This window comes from Myotis daubentonii, chromosome 15 (genome assembly GCF_963259705.1).
Source record: "Myotis daubentonii chromosome 15, mMyoDau2.1, whole genome shotgun sequence".
NCBI classification, from domain to species: domain Eukaryota; kingdom Metazoa; phylum Chordata; class Mammalia; order Chiroptera; family Vespertilionidae; genus Myotis; species Myotis daubentonii.
This window is the reverse complement of record NC_081854.1, coordinates 12,579,099-12,598,320: the sequence shown is the minus strand read 5'-3', so window position 1 is coordinate 12,598,320 and position 19,222 is coordinate 12,579,099. Positions and strand designations below refer to the sequence as shown.

At 45.0% G+C, this 19,222-nt stretch overlaps 2 protein-coding genes and 1 pseudogene across 9 annotated transcripts in view; 2 read left to right on the top strand and 1 right to left on the bottom strand.

The window, feature by feature from the left end:
- Positions 1-19,222, top strand: part of LOC132216768 (zinc finger protein 227-like) — a 123,424-nt gene that overhangs the window by 17,143 nt on the left and 87,059 nt on the right. The window contains exons 4-5 of one of the 3 annotated variants that reach the window (XM_059666272.1): positions 3,162-3,229; positions 3,925-4,116. The exons of the other annotated variants lie outside the window; for them this stretch is intronic. Of the exons in view, the coding sequence (XP_059522255.1) occupies positions 3,162-3,229; positions 3,925-3,966 (110 nt within the window). The 3' untranslated portion in view covers positions 3,967-4,116. Of the gene's footprint in view, positions 1-3,161; positions 3,230-3,924; positions 4,117-19,222 lie in introns of those variants that run through there. 3 annotated transcript variants of the gene reach the window in all.
- Positions 7,572-9,622, bottom strand: LOC132216771 (WW domain-containing oxidoreductase-like; annotated as a pseudogene).
- LOC132216767 (zinc finger protein 226-like) overlaps positions 9,740-19,222 on the top strand; it is a 44,938-nt gene continuing 35,455 nt past the window's right edge. The window contains exons 1-4 of one of the 6 annotated variants that reach the window (XM_059666251.1): positions 9,740-9,847; positions 10,415-10,589; positions 12,610-12,700; positions 14,523-14,649. In XM_059666251.1, the coding sequence (XP_059522234.1) occupies positions 12,686-12,700; positions 14,523-14,649 (142 nt within the window). In that variant the 5' untranslated portion in view covers positions 9,740-9,847; positions 10,415-10,589; positions 12,610-12,685. Of the gene's footprint in view, positions 10,060-10,414; positions 10,590-12,609; positions 12,701-14,522; positions 14,650-19,222 lie in introns of all 6 variants that reach the window. The other 5 variants (XM_059666258.1, XM_059666256.1, XM_059666254.1 and 2 more) reach the window with 5 other exon arrangements.

Genomic DNA, 19,222 nt, shown 5'->3' with positions numbered 1-19,222 from the left:
ACTGCTTTAGGACCTTCCCAATTTCTTGGCTCTCGTTCTCCTTCCTCTGTCTTCAAAGTCATCATTGTTGCATTTCTGACCATTCTTCTAGACCAGTGGTTCTCAACCTTCCTAATGCTGCGACCCTTTAATACAGTTCCTCATGTTGTGGTGACCCTCAACCATAAAATTATTTTCGTTGCTACTTCATAACTCTAATTTTGCTACTGTTATGAATCGTAATGTAAATATCTGATACGCAGGATATATTTTCATTGTTATAAATTGAACATAATTAAAGCATAGTGATTAATCACAATAACAATATGTAATTATATATGTGTCTTCCGATGGTCTTAGGCGACCCCTGTGAAAGGGTCGTTCGACCCCCAAAGGGGTCGAGACCCACAGGTTGAGAACTGCTGTTCTAGACTCTTCCTTTACCACTCTTCTCACTGTCTCCCGCCTCTCGGGCCCCTTCTGATTACATTGGTCCCTCTGGGATAATCCCGGGTGCTCTTCCCATTTTTATGGTTAGCAACCTTAATTGCATCTGCAACCCCATTATCTACTGTGTAAATAACATGTTCATAGGCTCTGGGGATTGGACGTGGACATCTTCCAGGAACATTGCTTTTCCTTCAGGTCCTGTACTTCCTTCTGCCTGGAATGCTCTTTCACCCCAAACACTACTGGCCCTTTCTTTTTTCTTTCGTTGCCTAATTAGTTTCAATATCATGACACAGGCCTTCTGACCACACTATTTAAAATACAATTCTGTTGCCCAACTGGCATGGCTCAGTGGTTGAGTATTGACGTATGAACCAGGAGGTCATGGTTTGATTCCTGGTCAGGGCACATGCCCTGGTGGCAGGCTCCATACCCAGTGTGGGCTGTGCAGGAGGCAGCTAATCAATGATTCTTTCCCAATCAATGATTTTCTCTCATCATTGATGTTTCTATCTCTCTCCCTCTCCCTTCCTCTCTGAAATCAATAAAAATATACATTTAAAAATAAAATACAATTCTATCTTTACTATCATATGTTTTTGTTTATCTGTCACTTCTCTCTCCCCAGTGGAATATAATCTACAGGAGGAGAATTATCATTATTTTGTTTATTGCTGTATCCTCAATGCCTAGAATAGTCCAGGACATGGCAGATGCCTGTAAATATTTATTGACTTAATGAATGAATTATTGGAGCCTTACATGCCTTCCCCGGGGCTTTCCTGGAGCCTGGCCTAGGGGGCATATTCATTTCCTGGAGTAAAACTTCCTTTAGTGAGGATTCTGGTGTTTTCTCCTGGATTGCTCCCCCACGAATGGGAAAAACATAATCTGCATTCTCTGAGCTCTCAGACAACAACCAGCTTGCAGGCTGCCTTTCCTTTGAATGATTTGCCCGTCTGCAGCCCGTTTGCTTCTTACAAAGTCAACATCCATGTCACTGTCACCAGGTTTCTCTTCCATGTGCAAGAAGGGGAAGAATGAGGATAAAAGTAACACCAGTCACACATCTGAATGTTGTCTATTCTATCACAGGATTTCCCTTTATTTTTATAGAGACATATTGTTTCATTTTCAGCTGGTGAATGATCTGACCTGGAACGTATTAAGAAACTGCCCACTCAAAATTGTCACATCCTCAGAGAGTCGTCTGTGTCCTCCCTGCAAAACTATTTTAAAGTGACAATTTATGAAGTTTAACCATAAACTGTAGTACCTATTAAGAGGTACACACTTACCTTAGCAGTATTTTTCCAAGGTACTTACCTTGGAACTTATCTTTCTATTTGAGTAATTTGTCTAATTAAGGACTTGGTAAGTTCCTGAATCAAGTTTTCAATTTTTTGGTACAACAAGCCATCCTAAGAAATGCATCTCTCAGTGCAACCAAAGGAAATACTATACATATGTGTCGATGTATATGTATGACTTTGCAAGATGATATGTGCAATGAGCTCATTCCTGCTGGTGACGATGCTCTGATAGTTTCTATCCTGATTCTTTATTCCAAATATTTATTGCATGTGTTTTGTTTTGTTTTTGTTGTGTGTGTGTTTTTTTAATTGATTTCAGAGAGGGAGAGAGATAGAAACATCAATGATGAGAGAGAATCATTGATTGGCTGCCTCCTACTGGAGATTGAGCCCGAAACCCGGGCATGTGCCCTTGACCGAAATCAAACCCGGGACCCTTCAGTCCATAGGCTGACTCTCTATCCACTGAGCAAAACCAGCTAGGACTATTGCATGTGTTAAAATTTGTTTTACAGCTAACTAAAAGGCTGCTGTTTTCAATCTAAAAACTGATGTGAACACCCAATTTCTCTCTATCCAAAGTTTTTCCACACTCTGTTTTGAAAGAGATAGTCCAGAAGCCTCAGAAGAAACCATTACATAGGCCTTTGTGTGGTGTTTTCACCCTTCAATTTTCTCATCACCCTTTCTCGATTCCTGTGGGTAGCCTTGGCTTCATAGCAAAACTAGTTTCTTTTATCAGATATCTTAACTAAGTTCTGTGTGTATCAACACAGAACAATAAGATGAACTACACATATTACGTAGAATTTACGTTGCATATATAGATACAAACAGCTCTAGGTTTTTTACATGCAGGATTGTAAAGAGTTTAGCCAACTACAAAGTTTAGAGGGACAGTTTACACTCTTCCTCCTGCACTTGACACCAGCTGCAAGTTTGGGGGGTGGGAGCCCCCAAACTGCCTTCACTTTGAATGAGTCTCTAGTCTAGATGGCCTAATAGAACTTGCTGAATGCTGTTATACTCATAGTTAGTGCTTTTAATGGAAAGGATTCACCTTACAATTAAGTAGGAGAAAAGGGAGTCTAGAGAAGAGCCAGACACAGAGCTTCCACTGTCCTCTGTGTGTGGATCAAGGACGTGTTTCTGTGTTACTTTCCAACATAAAGGTGTGAAATTACACAGGGTATTGCCAATCAGGGAAGCTCCCCTAAGCCTCAGTACAATGGGGTTCCCTCACATGGCCAGCATACCTTGAATAGTTTTATGAGGTTATTCTGTCTTTTGATTCACACCACCAGGTAACTGAAAGCTTTATCCACAATCACAGTCTGGTCTTTCTGGTGTCGTTAGCCTCATTCCAAAATCATATTGTTGTACCAGCCAGTGTGACTCCAGACCCTCATGTCCTTCCAGACATGACATTTCAAATGCTTAGAGCTTATCTCTCAGATGTGGAGGGCAAACGCCAGATCCCTTTTTGGGTAAGATATCTAATGTAAGGATGTGTAACGTAAATCCAAATATACAAAGTATTGATTATGTTACTGCTTTTCTTTAAAATTTGATTCATACTTCATTGTGTATATATTTGCTTCATAATTTACTATCGAAGACTTTACATTGATTATAAAATTCAATGGAAACAGTAACTGATTAACGTATCATATTACTATATTTGTTATGAAGTCTTTGATTTCTAAGTTGTACCTCACATAGGAGACTTGGTGTGGTTCTAGATTTATTTCATTGATGCTTAGTGGAAAAGAGCCTGCTGGACTTCTTCTTGGTTTCTGTAAACCAGATACCATGACACATATCCAAAGGACATAGTGAATAGTCCCTGGATTTATTGAAGTCTCACACTCTCTCCTAAATGTGAATTCTTTTTTTCTTTCTTTGTTTGTTTTTAAATATATTTTATTGATTTTTTACAGAGAGGAAGGGAGAGGGAGAGAGAGTTAGAAACATCGATAAGAGAGAAATACCGATTCAGCTGCTTCTTGCACACTCCCTACTGGGGAGGTGCCCGTAACCAAGGTAAATGCAGTTGACCGGAATTGAACCGGGACCCAACGCTCTATCCACTGAGCCAAACCAGTTAGGCCGAAATGTGAATTCTTAAAGACACTAACAAAGTCTTCATTTATCCACATCTTTAAATTCTCTCTTCTTATAGGAGGCAAGATTCAATATGAGATGGAGACTCTTACAGAGCTAGAACCACATGAAGAACTTTCCTGTTGGCAAATATGGCACCAAATTGCAAGTGACCTAATCAGGAGTCAAGACTCCATGATCAAGAGTTCTCAGTTCCCTAAACACGATGATTCAATCAGCCAGGTTGGGGCAGGACTATCTATAACTCACACAGGCCAGAAACCGTACTGGGGAAATGAATGTAACAGATTCTTTTATGATATCTTCAACTTTGATCTTCATCAACAGATAAACTCAGGAGAGAAGTCTCATACATGTGGTGAGTGTGGAAAAAGCTTCTTCTTTAGCTCAGGGCTCCGTATTCATCAGAGAGTTCACTTGGGAGAGAAATGCTATAAGTGTGATAAGTGTGGTAAGGAATTCAGTCAGAGCTCACGTCTGCAAACCCATCAGCGAGTCCACACTGTAGACAAACCATTTAAATGTGAGCAGTGTGGGAAAGGATTCAGTCGTAGGGCCACCCTTAGTGACCATTGCAAATTACACTCAGGAGAGAAACCTTTTAAGTGTGAGGAATGTGGGAGGACCTTCCTTCGTGCTTACCATCTTTACAACCATCAGAGAGTCCACACGGGGGAGAAACCGTTCAAATGTGATATATGTGGGAAGAAATTCCGTCGTAGGTCAGCACTTAATAGTCACTGTGTGATCCACACGGGAGAGAAACCCTACAAATGTGAAGAGTGCGGGAAGTGCTTCAGTTGGTGCTCACATCTTTACATCCATAAGAACATCCACACGGGACAGAAATCATACAAATGTGACAAATGTGGAAAGAGCTTCTACTCTAAGACAGAACTCTATCGGCATCAGAGGTTTCACACAGAAGAGAAACCCTATAACTGTGCGGAGTGTGGGAAGAGCTACAGGTGGGCCTCCCTTCTTCTGGCCCATCAGCAAGTCCACAGCGGGGAAAAGCCGTTCACGTGTGAGGAGTGTGGGAAGAGCTTTGGTCGGAAAGCCTACCTACAGGCTCACCTAAAAGTCCACACAAGGGAAAAGCCATTCAAGTGTGAGGAGTGTGGGAAGGGCTACAAGACCAGCTTGGATCTGGAAGTGCATCGGAGCATCCACACAGGAGAGAAACCATACACATGCTGGGTGTGCGGCAAGCACTTAAGTAGGGCCTCACACCTTAAGCTTCATCAGAGAGTCCACACTGGAGAGAAGCCGTACAAATGTGATGCGTGTGGTAAACTTTTCACTCAGTTTTCACATCTACAGTCTCATCAGAAAGTTCACACAAAGGAGAAGCCTTACAAGTGTGAGGTATGCGGTAAGCGCTTCAAGTCAAGGTCATACTTTAAACTTCATTGCAGAAGCCATGTCGGTGATAAATTGCATCCATTCTCAGAGGAAGGAAAACCTTTGTTTCATTAAAGTGAATGTCGCAGCCATGGCGCAACATATCCCAGTGATTCTGAGACTACACAAGTGTTGCGGTGAGGGCATGAGGGTGTTAACATTGATTAGCACTTCGTATATGTATTCAGTACTCGTTTGTGAAATCAGTCAAAGGAAGAAAATATATATAATATTTTTAAATTGTATCTGGAAGAGGAAACCTGGAAAAAATAATTCAGGGAAACAAACATGAGTTGAAATACAGAAGTGCACTGGGTCCTGCACGCCACAGCATTATTTTGGTAGTATCCTGGCAGTTGGCTCCTGGCCTACCCTCTGGCTCTGTTCTGAGGTTGGGTTCTTATTATTTGGGTTTCTGCCTGGTGTTCCGTTAGTATATATAATATAAATTCATCTTTTGGTTTTTCTCACAGTGCAAACAGTTTTAACTTTGCAATAACTGGCTACTGCACATATCACAATTGACATTTTCAACAGTGTTAAGGCAAGGGTTCAAAGTAACCCATTAAAAGGGTCAGATTTAGCCCTGACTGGTTTGGCTCAGGGGATAGAGCGTCAGCCTGCGGACTGGTTGGGGCTATGCCAAATTTGAAAGACATTTAGTTTCTCAACTTCCTTTATTCTTCCCTTATCCCCATGAAAGAAATACCAGAAAAACTTGTTGGGATTTGGTAATTTCATCAAATGTATTCATTACTGGCACTGGAATGCCATTTACATGCTGTTTTGGTAAACACACATCTTTGGAAAACAGATATAACGATGTGTAATTTAGAAGTCATAGTTTAAGAATTTAAGATTATGAGATTCAAATAATTTTTTAATACCACATCAGTAATGCCACACAATTTTTAGAATGGAATTAAGTGTTCATCAGTAGAAATTTATTTAAGTTATATATTTCCAAAATAACTTGGAGTCGTTAAAGTGATGGCAAGGGCATGTAATAACAGAAGGCTTTGTGAACTCAGACTGTGGCCTTCATAATAGAATTAAGTTCATAAATCTGTATGTGTGTATAAAAATAAAATGTGGAAGTGATACTGGTAGTAATGATCTTCTCTGGCATGACTATTTGGTAGTATTTCCATTTTTTTAATCCCATTATGTGTTTTAATTTCTCAATGAACATCAATTTGATCAAACTGGTAAATTATGTATAATGGAATTTGAAAAATGATTAATATGAATCATTTACAGTATGGATTCCTATTAAAATTGTTCTATGTTATCATATAAGATCAAAATTAAAGAATAGGACTCCATCAGTATTCAAAAATTTTTTTGGTTATTTGAATACACAAATAAGTTAATGCATGTGACACATCTTTGGGCATAAGCCAGGGAGCAGGCAAGTACTGGAGATGGATGTAAAGTGGGGATACACATGTTGGGGAGGTTAAAAATAATTCTTTGAAGAAAAGATGTGCATGGGTAGGGAACATAGCATAATAGTGAGATGATGCCATTCTGTACTTTTTTTTAATTGATTTTTTTTTAAAGAGGGAGAGAGAGAAACATCAATGTGAGAACCGTACATCTATCAGTGGCCTCCTGCACACCCTCTAGGTATCAAGCCCACAACCCTGGCATGTGCCCTGACCGGGAATCGAACCAGCAACTTTTTGGTGCATGAGACAACACCCAACCAACTGAACCACATCGGCCATTCAGTACTACTTTTTTTCTTTTTAATATATTTTTATTGCCCGGCTGGCATTGCTCAGTGGTTAAGCATTGACCTATGATCCAGGAGGTCATGGTTTGATTCCTGGTCAGGGCACATGCCTGAATGAAGAATAAGGGGAGTGACTTTTTATCCCTGAAATTACACTGTAAATTCTTAGGGACACAATCCTCCTTTTCTTGGCTGTCAAGGAATTGAGGAAATCCTTGGCAAAGTTAGTTTGTTATAATCTCTAAGGAATTTTTTGCATAGTTTGGCAAGGGAGTCAAAAGACCAGTACTTTTGCCCTGACCGGTTTGGCTCAGTGGATAAAGCGTCAGCCTGCGGACTGAAGGATCCCGGGTTCGACTCTGGTCAAGGGCATGTACCTTGGTTGCGGGCACATCCCCAGTAGGGGGCGTGCAGGAGGCAGCTGATCGATGTTTATCTCATTGATGTTTCTAACTATCCTTCTCCCTTCTCTGTAAAAAATCAATAAAATATATTAAAAAAAAAAAAAGACCAGTACTTTTGTGACCCACTAGCTCTGTCTATTGCACCCATGTCTCTGTCACCCCATGGTGGCTGGCTGGAACAAGGTTCAGAGTTCTCTCTCCAGTAGTTGCCAAGCCCACTTAGACCTGGTCTGGATGAATGAAACAATTATCTCCTGGATCCATGCAGCAAAGAAGGATAAACACTGGCTTTCTCTTACCTGAACAGGAGAAAGCTCCTGGCTGAGGTGTGGCCATGGTGGGCTGTGGCTGTGGTGGTGGCTGAGTGACACAGGGGGCACCAGACTATTCTAAACAGAGAATTGCTTGTCCTTCTCCAATGAAACAAGGAACCCACATACCAACTTGAGTATTCACTTTCAAACAGGTCACCACCAATAACGCAAAATGACCCAAGCCTAAGCCAGCCCCAGAAGAGAGATGCTGCCTTTCCTGCTGGAATTTCCTGGTTCCCATTGGTATTTAACATTTTCCCATCTGCTGTCACTACTCCTCATTCCCTTTGCTCTGGCAGGTCTGTATTGGAGGGACATGGAAAGGCCCCTGGGTAAGTTGGAAGGGTCCAGTGTTGGCAGTGATGCCCCTGCACGCAGAGGGTGGGTGTGTGTGCCCTTCCTTGCCAGAGCTCCCACTTAGCCGGACTGGCTGCTGAGTCTTTTTTGGATCAGTTGTCTCACCGAGTGCCCCCAGGGCCCAGTACTGTCTTTTCACTCTGAGCTTCTGGAGGGCAGGCAGCAGCAACAGTTGTCGAAATGCATGCCTCCTAGACCCTGAGTTCAGGAACAGCAGCACCATAGAGGGTGGTGGCAGCTCCTTGTTGCATGGACTTGGTGAAAGGCCTGGCCGAGGTAAACAGCACGGTGTGCACCCACCAGCTGCGACGAAGGGAGGTGTACATCGTGTTTCCTGGATGTACTGCCTTCCATGTGACCCCAAGCAGAGAGAGACAGTGACGGAGCTCATTGGAGAATAGAATGTTGCAGAGTTTGCACCAGTTGTAAGCCAGCGCGGTCCAGCAGTCATTTGTAGGTGGGGAGAGGTGGTTGAAGTCTAGTTGTCCCGAGGAAACATAATACCTGTAAATCTATGGGACTCTGAGGAGGCCACACTGCCAGGCTGGGGCTGAGCCGCACAAGACATCCTGAAGGAGCTGGACAAGGCAGACGTGCCCCCGGCGACTCGCCTGGAAGCTGGTCTCCACGCCATCTGTTGTGAGGCTCCAGGGCAGAGCAAGAGCCACTGCGTTGCACACAAGCACATGCAGAAGCACATGGTCGGCCTTGAACACCTGTGCACACTACCAAGCAGATAAGTCCACGGTGATCGCGGGTACCGGGGCTTTATGCCATTCTCCCAAAATGCAAGACATGGCTTCACTGGCTCTTTTCCTAGTCCTACAGGCCAAGATCACGTGAGCACCTTGAAGGGCAAAAGATATGGCGATTTCATACCCTGTTCCTGAATTAGCTCCAGGAACTACAACCACTTTGTCAGTGAAATCCCCCCTGGGTGCTACCATCGTATTCTGTCTGGTGATTGGCTTTGTAGGATTATCATCCATAGTAAGTGCCAGTCTTGGGTCCAAACAGTTATTTTATTTACTAGTATATGGTTGACCAAATACAGTGTCCTTCCTCATGGGTTTCTTGTTCCCATCTATAAGACAAATCTGCTATTTGTTTTTTTTTCTGTTTTTCGGATGTTCCCATTGAGTCTTCTCAGTGTGACCGACATCATAAACCCAGCCGTCTTTGGTGGTTCTCTGCTCCGAGCCTAGTGGCAGCTAGTCCTCGCTGCCCCGTGCAGGTCGGCGAAGCGCAGGGTTGTCATGGCAACAGGGGCGCTAGGTCACACGCCTCCTCAGACGTCGGCTGCTGGGTCTCGCGCCCAGGAAGTCGCTCCTTTCAGCCGAGCGGCCGCGCTCCCAAACTCCCTTGATTTCTTGAAGATTGTATCTCTACACTATTCCTGTCATAATTGGACTCACTGCGACTTCAGGAAGTCCTGTGTCTATGTGATATTTTTTCTGGAAGATTTAGGGAACGTCCACAGATTCTCAGTGAAAGAGTCCACGTAACTAACCAGGAAGTTGGGATTCTGGGAGTCACTCCGCTCTGGCATTTTGGGAAGTGTAGTCAAGGAGCGTCCTGTAGTCTCAACACTTTTTCCTACGGCGTGAGCCTGTACGTAAACGTTTTCCTTCGGAATTCTGGGAAGTGTAGTCCAGGCGTCCTGTGCCGTCGCGTGCACTTCCGCTCAGGAAGGCGGGTCTGGTGAATTCTGGGAAATTTAGTCCCGAAGCCTCGTGAAGTCGCAGGCACTTCGGTTCTGGGAGTGTAAGGTTTTTACTGTATTTTCCGTGGGGTGGTTCCGAACTTTCTGGATCTATGCGTAAGACCCGCCGTGACTCAGCGGTCGATTTAGGGGAAAAGAAGCCTCTGCGGAGGGTGCAGTATGGAAGTGCGGGGTCGGCGGCGCCTCCGAGCTATGCGTCTGGGGCGCTTCTAGCGTCGGGAGTGGGACGGGCTGGAGTCGCCTTTGTCTCCTGGTGTGAGTTCCCGGGCTGCCCTCTCGCCCTCCCTCCCCCCAGCCCGCCCATCCGTGCGCGGGCTGCCTCCTGGCGTCGGGCCTCCGTCTCCCCGGGCCTCCCGGGCTGTTCTTTAAAGTGAGGAAGGATAACAGGACCTTGCTAACAGAATTGTTTTGGGAATTGAAGGAAGGGGTAGGAATAGAAGTATTAATTTAGTTCTTGGCACGTTGTGAATGGTGATCTCTCCCTAGTTTTAATTTCCTCCGGGTTCGGGTCAGATCCCCAGCTGCACTGACCCTGCCTCTTCTCTGATCGCTGAGTGACGCTGTTGGAATACCGGACGGACCACTGCAGACCTTTTTTTTTTTTTTAGGAATGTAAAGGTTGCTTCCAGATTGCACGGAGAGAGAAGAGGCTTTGACTTTCCTCGAGGGCTTCGGCACGATCGTGACATTCATAGCATTCTTCTTCCCCCGGACTGACTTCTCAAAAAGGACCGCACCGAGCGAGAGGGCGTGACTGCTTGGCTGCTGATAGCAAAGCTCCACGTGAGTGGGACTTGAGGTTTTCATTTTACAGTGATGTTCACATAAGTCGGAAAAAGTGTAGGATGTGAACTCGGGCATGGGTATTGATGATAATGAATCCTTAACTGCCAACTTTGGTGATAAGGGTTTTATACGAATAAATACATGCTGCCACATCGTGGCTCTGTGAAAAGTACTGCCCTTTTCCTATTCTCTAAAAATGAGATCAGTCCCAAGGGGCATAAGTTTCCCCCATAGTCACCCACCCAATAAGAGGCTGAGCTGGGGTTGGAATTTAGGAAGTCCACGTTCAGAGCTATAATCTCTTGGATATATTCTCCTGAGCCATAGGAACTAGCTGGAATCAGACCAGGTAGTTAGTTAGTTAGTACTTGATGTTGAGAGACCTTAAAAACAAGGGCAATGGGCTTGGACTTTTCTGTGAGTTTTTAAAACATTGTCAACTATTTTGTTTCTTGTTTTTATAAAACATTCAGAAATTACAATATGCACCATTCAAAGATTACAGAAATATGAGAGAAAAAAATATTTTAAATTACCCATTCATTCAGGATATAAATATAGCAAGTATTTAAGTGTCTAATGCATTTTTTAGTGTTTTTGTATATACTTGTATATTATAAATATTTTAAAATTTTATACCTTTCTTAATGTTTTTCCCCTTATGTGTTTTTACAATAATTTCCAAACACCGCCAAGAAAGAATGAACTAATGAACTTCCATATAACTTCCTAAGTTATTACTAATGGTGGTTAATAGTGTTACCTGTTAGCTATTGCTAAGAAACATTAGCTAACATACTGTTCTATAATCCTGTATTTATTTTGTTCTGGTTTTCATTTAAAATTCTCATAATGTAATATTTTTGGACTCATGGAAAGGCAACACAGACTGGCAGTGTACGTAATTGGTTTTCCCCCAAGTTTCAAATTCCAGTTTTATGCATTGCCTTAAGTTGTACATTTGTTTATAAACATCTTACAACATTTTTGTAATACTTCTTTTAATGTTCTTTAATGGGAACAATTCCACAGCCTTTGTCTTTTTTTTCTTGATGCTTTTTAAGAGTATAAAGTCAAGTTATATAGGAGACAGCCCTTCATTTGGGGTTTATTTGGTATAGTCCATGTTTAGGTTCAGATCTTGCATTGCGGCAGGGATTCCACAGAAGTGGTGAGGTGGAGCCAAAGGATGTTGGTTTGTCCCTGTGTTGGTGAACTCAGCTTCGTACACTAAGCTAAGGTGATATCTATAAGCTTCGTACACTAAGCTAAGGTGATATCTATTGGATTTGTCCATTGTAAAGTTACTGGCGTGTTTGTTTTTTCTCTCAAAAATAATATAGCATATGGGGGAAATACATTTATTAGTGGGCATTCTACTGTAAAGACAAGCTTCTCCTTCTCCCCACTTATTTATTCATTTATCCAAATATAAGTATTATATCACTATGGACTCAGAATCCATAAATTAGTTTTACTAATTTAAAGGACACGTAGATTAACAAACACTTATTTTTACCAATGGTATACTTGTGGTATATTATGCATATCATAGAATTCACCCATTTTGGGTGCAACTTTGCTTAGTGGAGCACATTTTTGTTTCCCTGATTAGATTCTTCCTGCCCAGTTGTAACTAACCTTCATTCTCTTCCCAGATACCTAAGCAACCACTAACTTACTTTGTCTCCATAGATCTGCTTACTCTGGACATTGCGTATGAATGGGATCATACAATATGCAGTCTTTTGTGACTGAGGTTTCTTTCTCTATCTGTAATGTTTACAAGGTTTATCCATGTTCTACCTTACTCAGTACTTCATTTCTTTTAATTGGGGAATAATGTTCCATAGTACAAATATGCCACAGTTTTATTCACATATAGTTGACGTTTCAGTTGTTCCCAGTTTTAGATTATTATGAATAAGGCTGCTATAAATATTCACATGCTAATTCATAACAATCATCCATGTAGGTGAGCAGCATGCAGGCGACTCTTTCATGTTTTTTTTTGCAGGCACTGCCAGGCACAATTCTGCCTTCCTGGGATCTGTATTTCTCAGGACTCTGTATCTCCAGAAGTAGGAGGAAAAATGACCACATTTAAGGTGAGTAGGACATGCCTTTCTCTCTTTTAAAATTCCACCTCATGCCCTCGCCAGTTCTGCCCAGTGGATAGAGCATCAGCCTGAGGACCCAAGGGTCCTGGGTTCGATTCCAGACAAGAGCATGTACCTGGGTTGCAGGCTCCTCCCCGGCCTGGGCCCTGGTTGGGGCGCATGCAGGAGGCAGCCAATCGATGTGTTTCTCTCATATCAATATTTCTCTCTGTCTTTCCCTCTCTCTTCCACTCTCTCTAAAAATCAATGGGAAAATATCCTCAGGTGAGGATTAAAAGAAATAAATTTAAAAATAAAATAAATTCCACCTCATTGCGGACGGGTCACGTTTCTCTTGGGGCAGCTCAAGCAGAAGAACGGGTATTTGAGGACCTGTTGTGCTCCAGGGTGTTGAGTTTACTTTGCATTTGTTTTCACTTTTTGTTTATTACTTATTTTGTAGAGGAGAAAAATTACCAGAAATGAACACTTCTCCCACTTTACTGTTTCCCTGCTAACAGATCAGCTGTTTTCATTTTCTAGTATACTTTTCCTCATGTGCATTCATAGCTGTGTTTCTATTCATGATATACATCTAATTTTACATTGTGATTTTCTTCCCTCTAGTGTTATATAATGTTTCTTTTTTAGGTTATGTCATATTCCCCTTGAATTGATATACTTTTTAATTTTTTGTTTTTACCTACCCCACATTCCCACGATAGCTGAAAGCTACTTCTTTTTTTCTTTTTTCTTGTTATCTATTTATTTTTAAATCTTTATTGTTGAGATTACTACAGAGGTCCCTCTTTTTCCCCCCCATTGTCCCCCTCCACCCAGTTCCTGCCCCCCCCTAGGCCCTCACCACTCTATGGTCTGTGTCCATAGGTAATGCATATATGCATACAAGATCTTTGTTTAATCTCTTCCCACCCCCCTACCCCCATTCCCTCTGAGAATTGTCAGTCTGTTCCATTTCCATGACTCTGATTCTATTTTATTCACCAGTTTATTCTGTTCATTAGATTTCTTATTTATTTTTACATTCAATTATTGATAAGTATGTATTTGTTGCCATTTTGTTGTTCATATTTTTTATTTTTTTCTTCCTCTTTTTTAAAATATATTTTTATTGATTTTAGAGAGGAAGGGAGAGAGAGAGAGAGAGATTGAAACATCAATGATGGCCGAGGCCGGTTTGGCTCAGTGGATAGAGCGTCGGCCTGCGGACTGAAGGGTCCCAGGTTCGATTCCGGTCAAGGGCATGTGCCTTGGTTGCGGGCATATCCCCAGTGGGAGATGTGCAGGAGGCAGCTGATCGAGGTTTCTCTCTCATCAATGTTTCTGGCTCTCTATCTCTCTCCCTTCCTCTCTGTAAAAAATCAGTAAAATATATTTTTAAAAAAAGAAAGAAAGAAAGAAAGAAACATCAATGATGAGAGAGAATCATCGATTAGCTGCCTCTTGCACGCCCCCTACTGGGGCCCTTGACCGGAATCCATCCCGGGACCCTTCAGTCCGTAGGCTGACGACCTATCCACTGAGCCAAACTGGTCAGGGCATGTTTAGGGTTCTTGGAGGTTACTTGTAAGTAGACCCAATAAGGGCACAAAATAAAAATATGAGGACTGTGGTCACTGCCGTACTTCTGCTGAGGGTGAGGAGAATCAGTGTTTGGAGTTGGAGGAGAAGGGCTGGAAGTCTACACATCGACTTAAGTTGCTCAAAATCTGAAACCATTTCTTGCCCATCCTCTCTACCTTCTCAGTGCTGTCACTTTTCAAGAGGCCACTGATTAGAAGATTGAGGTTACATGTGTTTGGTGTTGTAGGAGGAACTGACCTTCAAGGACGTGGCTGTGGTCTTCACCGAGGCGGAGCTGGGGCTGCTGGATACTGGCCAGAGGAAGCTGTACCAAGACGTGATGCTGGAGAACTTCTGGAACCTGGTCTCAGTGGGTGAGGACAGGTGCCCTATGTACTCAGTATTAGCTCCCAGGATTGGCTTGTGTCCTCAGGCATTCAGGGCACTGTGGATCTTAAAACAGTTGCTTACAGACTTTTGTGGACCCGACTTTTGTACCAACACTTTTTTTTTTTTTAATATACTTTATTGATTTCTTACAGAGAGGAAGGGAGAGGGACAGAGAGTTAGAAACATCGATGAGAGAGAAACATCGATCAGCTGCCTCCCGCACACTCCCTACTGGGTATGTGCCTGCAACCAAGGTACATGCCCCTGACCGGAATCGAACCTGGAACCCTTGAGTCTGCAGGCCGATGCTCTATCCATTGAGCCAAACCGGTTAGGGCCTGTACCAACACTTTTTAATGCAATAAAATAAGAGAGAAATATCATTTTGTTAGGAAGAACAGAATGCTTTGCAGCAAAAACACTGGCCAGTTGCATGAGTGATCTAAAAACCATGGGAAGAGCTTTAATAAAAATAGGCATTGGTTAGCAAGTGGGTTTTATAAATACATTTCCTGCATATTTCTCTGGGTCATGAGATACTGGCATTTCTTAAAATAGGTCATTTTTTTAAAAAAATGTTTGAAAAACACTTATTTGACTAATTGAGTATGCAGTAGGAATCTTAAATTTCTAATAAATTATACCTTTAGTGTGTTCATTTAAAATACTGGAGGCCTGGTGCACAAAATTTGTGCACCGGTAGGGTCCCTAGGCATGGCCAGCAGGGGCCTTCCTTCATTCTGCACCACCCTCTGGTGAGAGAATCATTGATCAGTGCTTTATTCACATCCCACACTGGGGATCAAGTCCACAACTCCGGCGTGTGCCCTGACAGGGAATCAAACCATGACCTCCTGGTGCATAGGTTGACACTCAACTACTGAGCCACACAGGCTGAGCCAAGTCACATCTGTATATATAAAAGGCTAAAGTGCAAAGTGTCCCCTCAGGAGTTCGATCGCTTGCTATGATGTGCGCTGACCACCCAAAGTTTTCCCAAACTCTGATTTCAAAGAGACCGTCTAAAAGCTTCAGAAGGAAGTAGGGATAGGTTCTCTTGCTTTCTTTTCACTTCAAGGAATTTTGCCACCTTTGATTTTCTCAGCATCATGCTTGGTGTATGCACCCTTGTGTCTTTTAATTTGACCAAAAGTGAAACTTTTTGGTGGGATTCATTATTCATTCAACATGCATTTTCTGCGTACTTACTATACTCTAGGCATGGTTCTCTGCAGTAGTTATGTGCTCTAGGAAATGTGTTCACTGTAAAAGTTAATGTGTGTTCAGTGTATAAGGTATAAAATGCATGCCTCTTTGATGCTGTGTTGTCATGGGGAAGACAGTTAAACAACAGTTGACTTACTGTGTCTTATGGTTTGGCTCAATAGATAGAGCGTCGACCTGTAAACTAAAGGATCCCGGGTTCAATTCCAGTCAAGGGCACCTGCACAGGTTGCGGGCTCCATTCCCACTGTGGAGCGTGCAGGAGGCAGCCAATCAATGATTCTCTCTCATCATTGATGTTTCTATCTCTCCCTCTCCCTTCCTCTCTGAAATTAATAAAATACATCTATACTAATATTTTTATTTATTTATTTATTATGTATATATATATATTTTTTTTATTTTTTTTTATTTTTTATTGATTTTTCACAGAGAGGAAGGGAGAGGGATAGAGAGAAACATCGATCAGCTGCCTCCTGCACGTCCCCTACTGGGGATGTGCCTGCAACCAAGGTACATGCCCTTGACCGGAATCGAACCCGGGACCTTTCAGTCCGCAGGCCGATGCTCTATTCACTGAGCCAAACCGGTTTCGGCCATCTATACTAATAATAGCCTAGGGGCGTCATGACCTAAATGACCAGACAGACAACTGGTCACCAGGAAGTCCCTGGAGCACTTCTTGGTCCCTCCCCCACAGCCCACAGGCTCCTATCACAGCAAGGCTGGTGGCAGGGTGTGGGTGGGCAAGGCCAGTGCGGCGGCTGTGGATCAGGACCAAAGAGAGGCCCGGAGAGAGAATCAGGGCCTGATCCACAGCCTCCACGGCTGCTATTGAGGCCCAAAGAGGGAGAGAGACAGGGCCTGATCCGCAGCCGGAGGGGAGGCTGCGGATCAGGCCCAGAGATAGGCCTGGAGAGAAAGGCAGGGCCTGATCCACAGCCGCTGAGGGGTTAGGGGCAATCAGGCTGGCAGGGGAGGGCAGTTATGGGCAAGGTCAGGCCGGCAGGGGAGAGCAGTTAGAGGTGATCAGGCTGGCAGGGGAGAGCAGTTAGGGGCGATCAGGTGGGCAGGAGAGAGCAGTTAGGGGCGATCAGGTGGGCAGGGAGAGCCAGTTAGGGGTGATCATGCAGGCAGGCAGGTGAGTAGTTAGGAGCCAGTGGTCCCAGATTCGAGAGGGATGTCCGACTGCTGGTTTAGGCCTGATCCCTGTGGGGTCCCGATTGGAGAGGGTGCAGGCTGGGCTGAGGGAACCCCCCCATGCATGAATTTCATGCACTGGACCTCTAATTTTTATATATATATACACATACACACACACACACACACACACACACACACACACACACATATCTACACTAATAAAAGAGAAAAATGCTAATTGGCATACGACGCTACCCTTTTCATTGGCTAATCAGGGCTATATGCAAATTAACTGCCAACAAGATGGCGGTTAATTTGCATACATAGGCACAACGCAGGGAGGCGAAAGGGAAAGCAGGAAGAAGCCCCTGCCACTGACAGTGATCAGAAACCCAGGGATTTCCGCCCCTGCCCCCCAGCCATGATTGGAGAATCAGGCGCCTTTGCCGCCCTGGCCAGTGATAGCAGGAAGTAGGGGTGGAGCCAGCGATGGGAGCTGGGCACGGTCGAAGCTGGCAGTCCCAGGAGCTAGGGGTCCCTTGCCTGGGCCTAAAGCGAAGCCCACGATCGCGGGGCCGCTGCAGCTGCGGGTCTCCGCTGCACGGGCCGGACACCTCAACCAGAGGCGTCCAGCAGGGGCAGGGGCGGAGCCTGCACGATCGCGGCGCCCCCCCCTGCCACTGCAGGTCCCCGCTGCCCGGGCCGGACACCTAGGCTAGAGGCGTTAGGCCTGGGCAGGGGTGGAGCCTGCAACCGCGGGGAGCTGGGGGTCCCCTGCCCAGGCCTGACACCTCTGCCGGAGGCCTCAGGCCTGGTCAAGGGGCCGATCCGGTGATTGGTGATCAGAGGGTGATGAGGTTCAACTCCTCTGGCCGAGGCGTCAGGCCTGGGTGGGGGGCGGAGCCGGGGATTGGGGGTATATGATGGTCCCCTTGCCCAGGCCTGAAGCCTGGGTCAGAGGCATCAGGCTTGGGCGGGGGGTGGATCAAGCGTTCAGAGGGAGATGGGGGTCCCCTGCCCAGGCATGATTCCTGGGCCAGAGGCCTCAGGCCTGGGTGGGGGTCAGAGCCAGTGATCGGCGGGAGATGGGGGTCCCCTGTCCAAGCCTGACACCTCTCGCGGAGGCGTCAGGCCTGGGCAAGGGGCCGATCAGGCGATCGGAGGGTGATGGGGGTCTACGCCTCTGGCTGAGGCATCAGGCCTGGGCAAGGGGCAGAGCCAGCAATCGGAGGGGTTTGGGGGTCCCCTGCCCAGGCCTGATGCCTGGGCCAGAGGCATCAGGCCTGGGCTGGGGGCAGAACCAGTGATGGGGGGAAATGAGGGTCCCCTGGCCAGGCCTGACGCCTCTGTCAGAGGCGTCAGGCCTGGGCAAGGGGCCGGTCCTGCGATTGGAGGGTGATGGGGGTCAACGCCTGAGGGCTCGCAGTATGTGAGAGGGGGCAGGCTGGGCTGAGGGACACCTCCCCCCCCCCCCCACACACACACCCAGTGCACGAATTTCGTGCACCGGGCCCCTAGTGTATATATATATATATATACTGTGTAGAACATCAATAAAGAGCTTGGAAGTTGCCGGAGGTGAATTGAGTCAGGACAATATTTATTATTTTACACTGAGTGGTAAAGAGCCTTGTTGGTGGGCTGACATTGAGTAGAGACCTAAAAGACATGAGGAGCCATCCATGTGTCTGTCTGGAAACAGGTTCTGGCAGGAACTAACTTGTCCTGGGTTGGCTTTCTGACTTCATGCTGTGACCTCACCTTTTCCTTCTCCCAGATTCTATCTGTTGTAAGATTACATTCCACTTTTTCACTTATCAACACTAATAAAAGAGAAAAATGGTAATTGGCGTATGAGCTACCCTTTTCATTGGCTAATCAGGGCTATATGCAAATTAACTGCCAACTAAGATTGGCAGTTAACTGCCAACTAAGATTGGCAGTTAACTGCCAACAAGATGGCGGTTAATTTGCATATGTAGGCACAATGCAGGGAGGCGAAAGGGGAAGCAGGAAGAAGCCCCCTGCCACTGACAGTGATCGGAAACCCAGGGGGGAGCTAAGAGCTGGGGGGCAGGGCAAATCGTGGGGCCGCTGCAGCTGCGGGTCCCCGCTGCCGGGGCCGGACGCCTAGGCCAGAGGCGTCAGGCCTGGGCAAGGGGCCAATCCTGCGATTGGAGGGTGATGGGG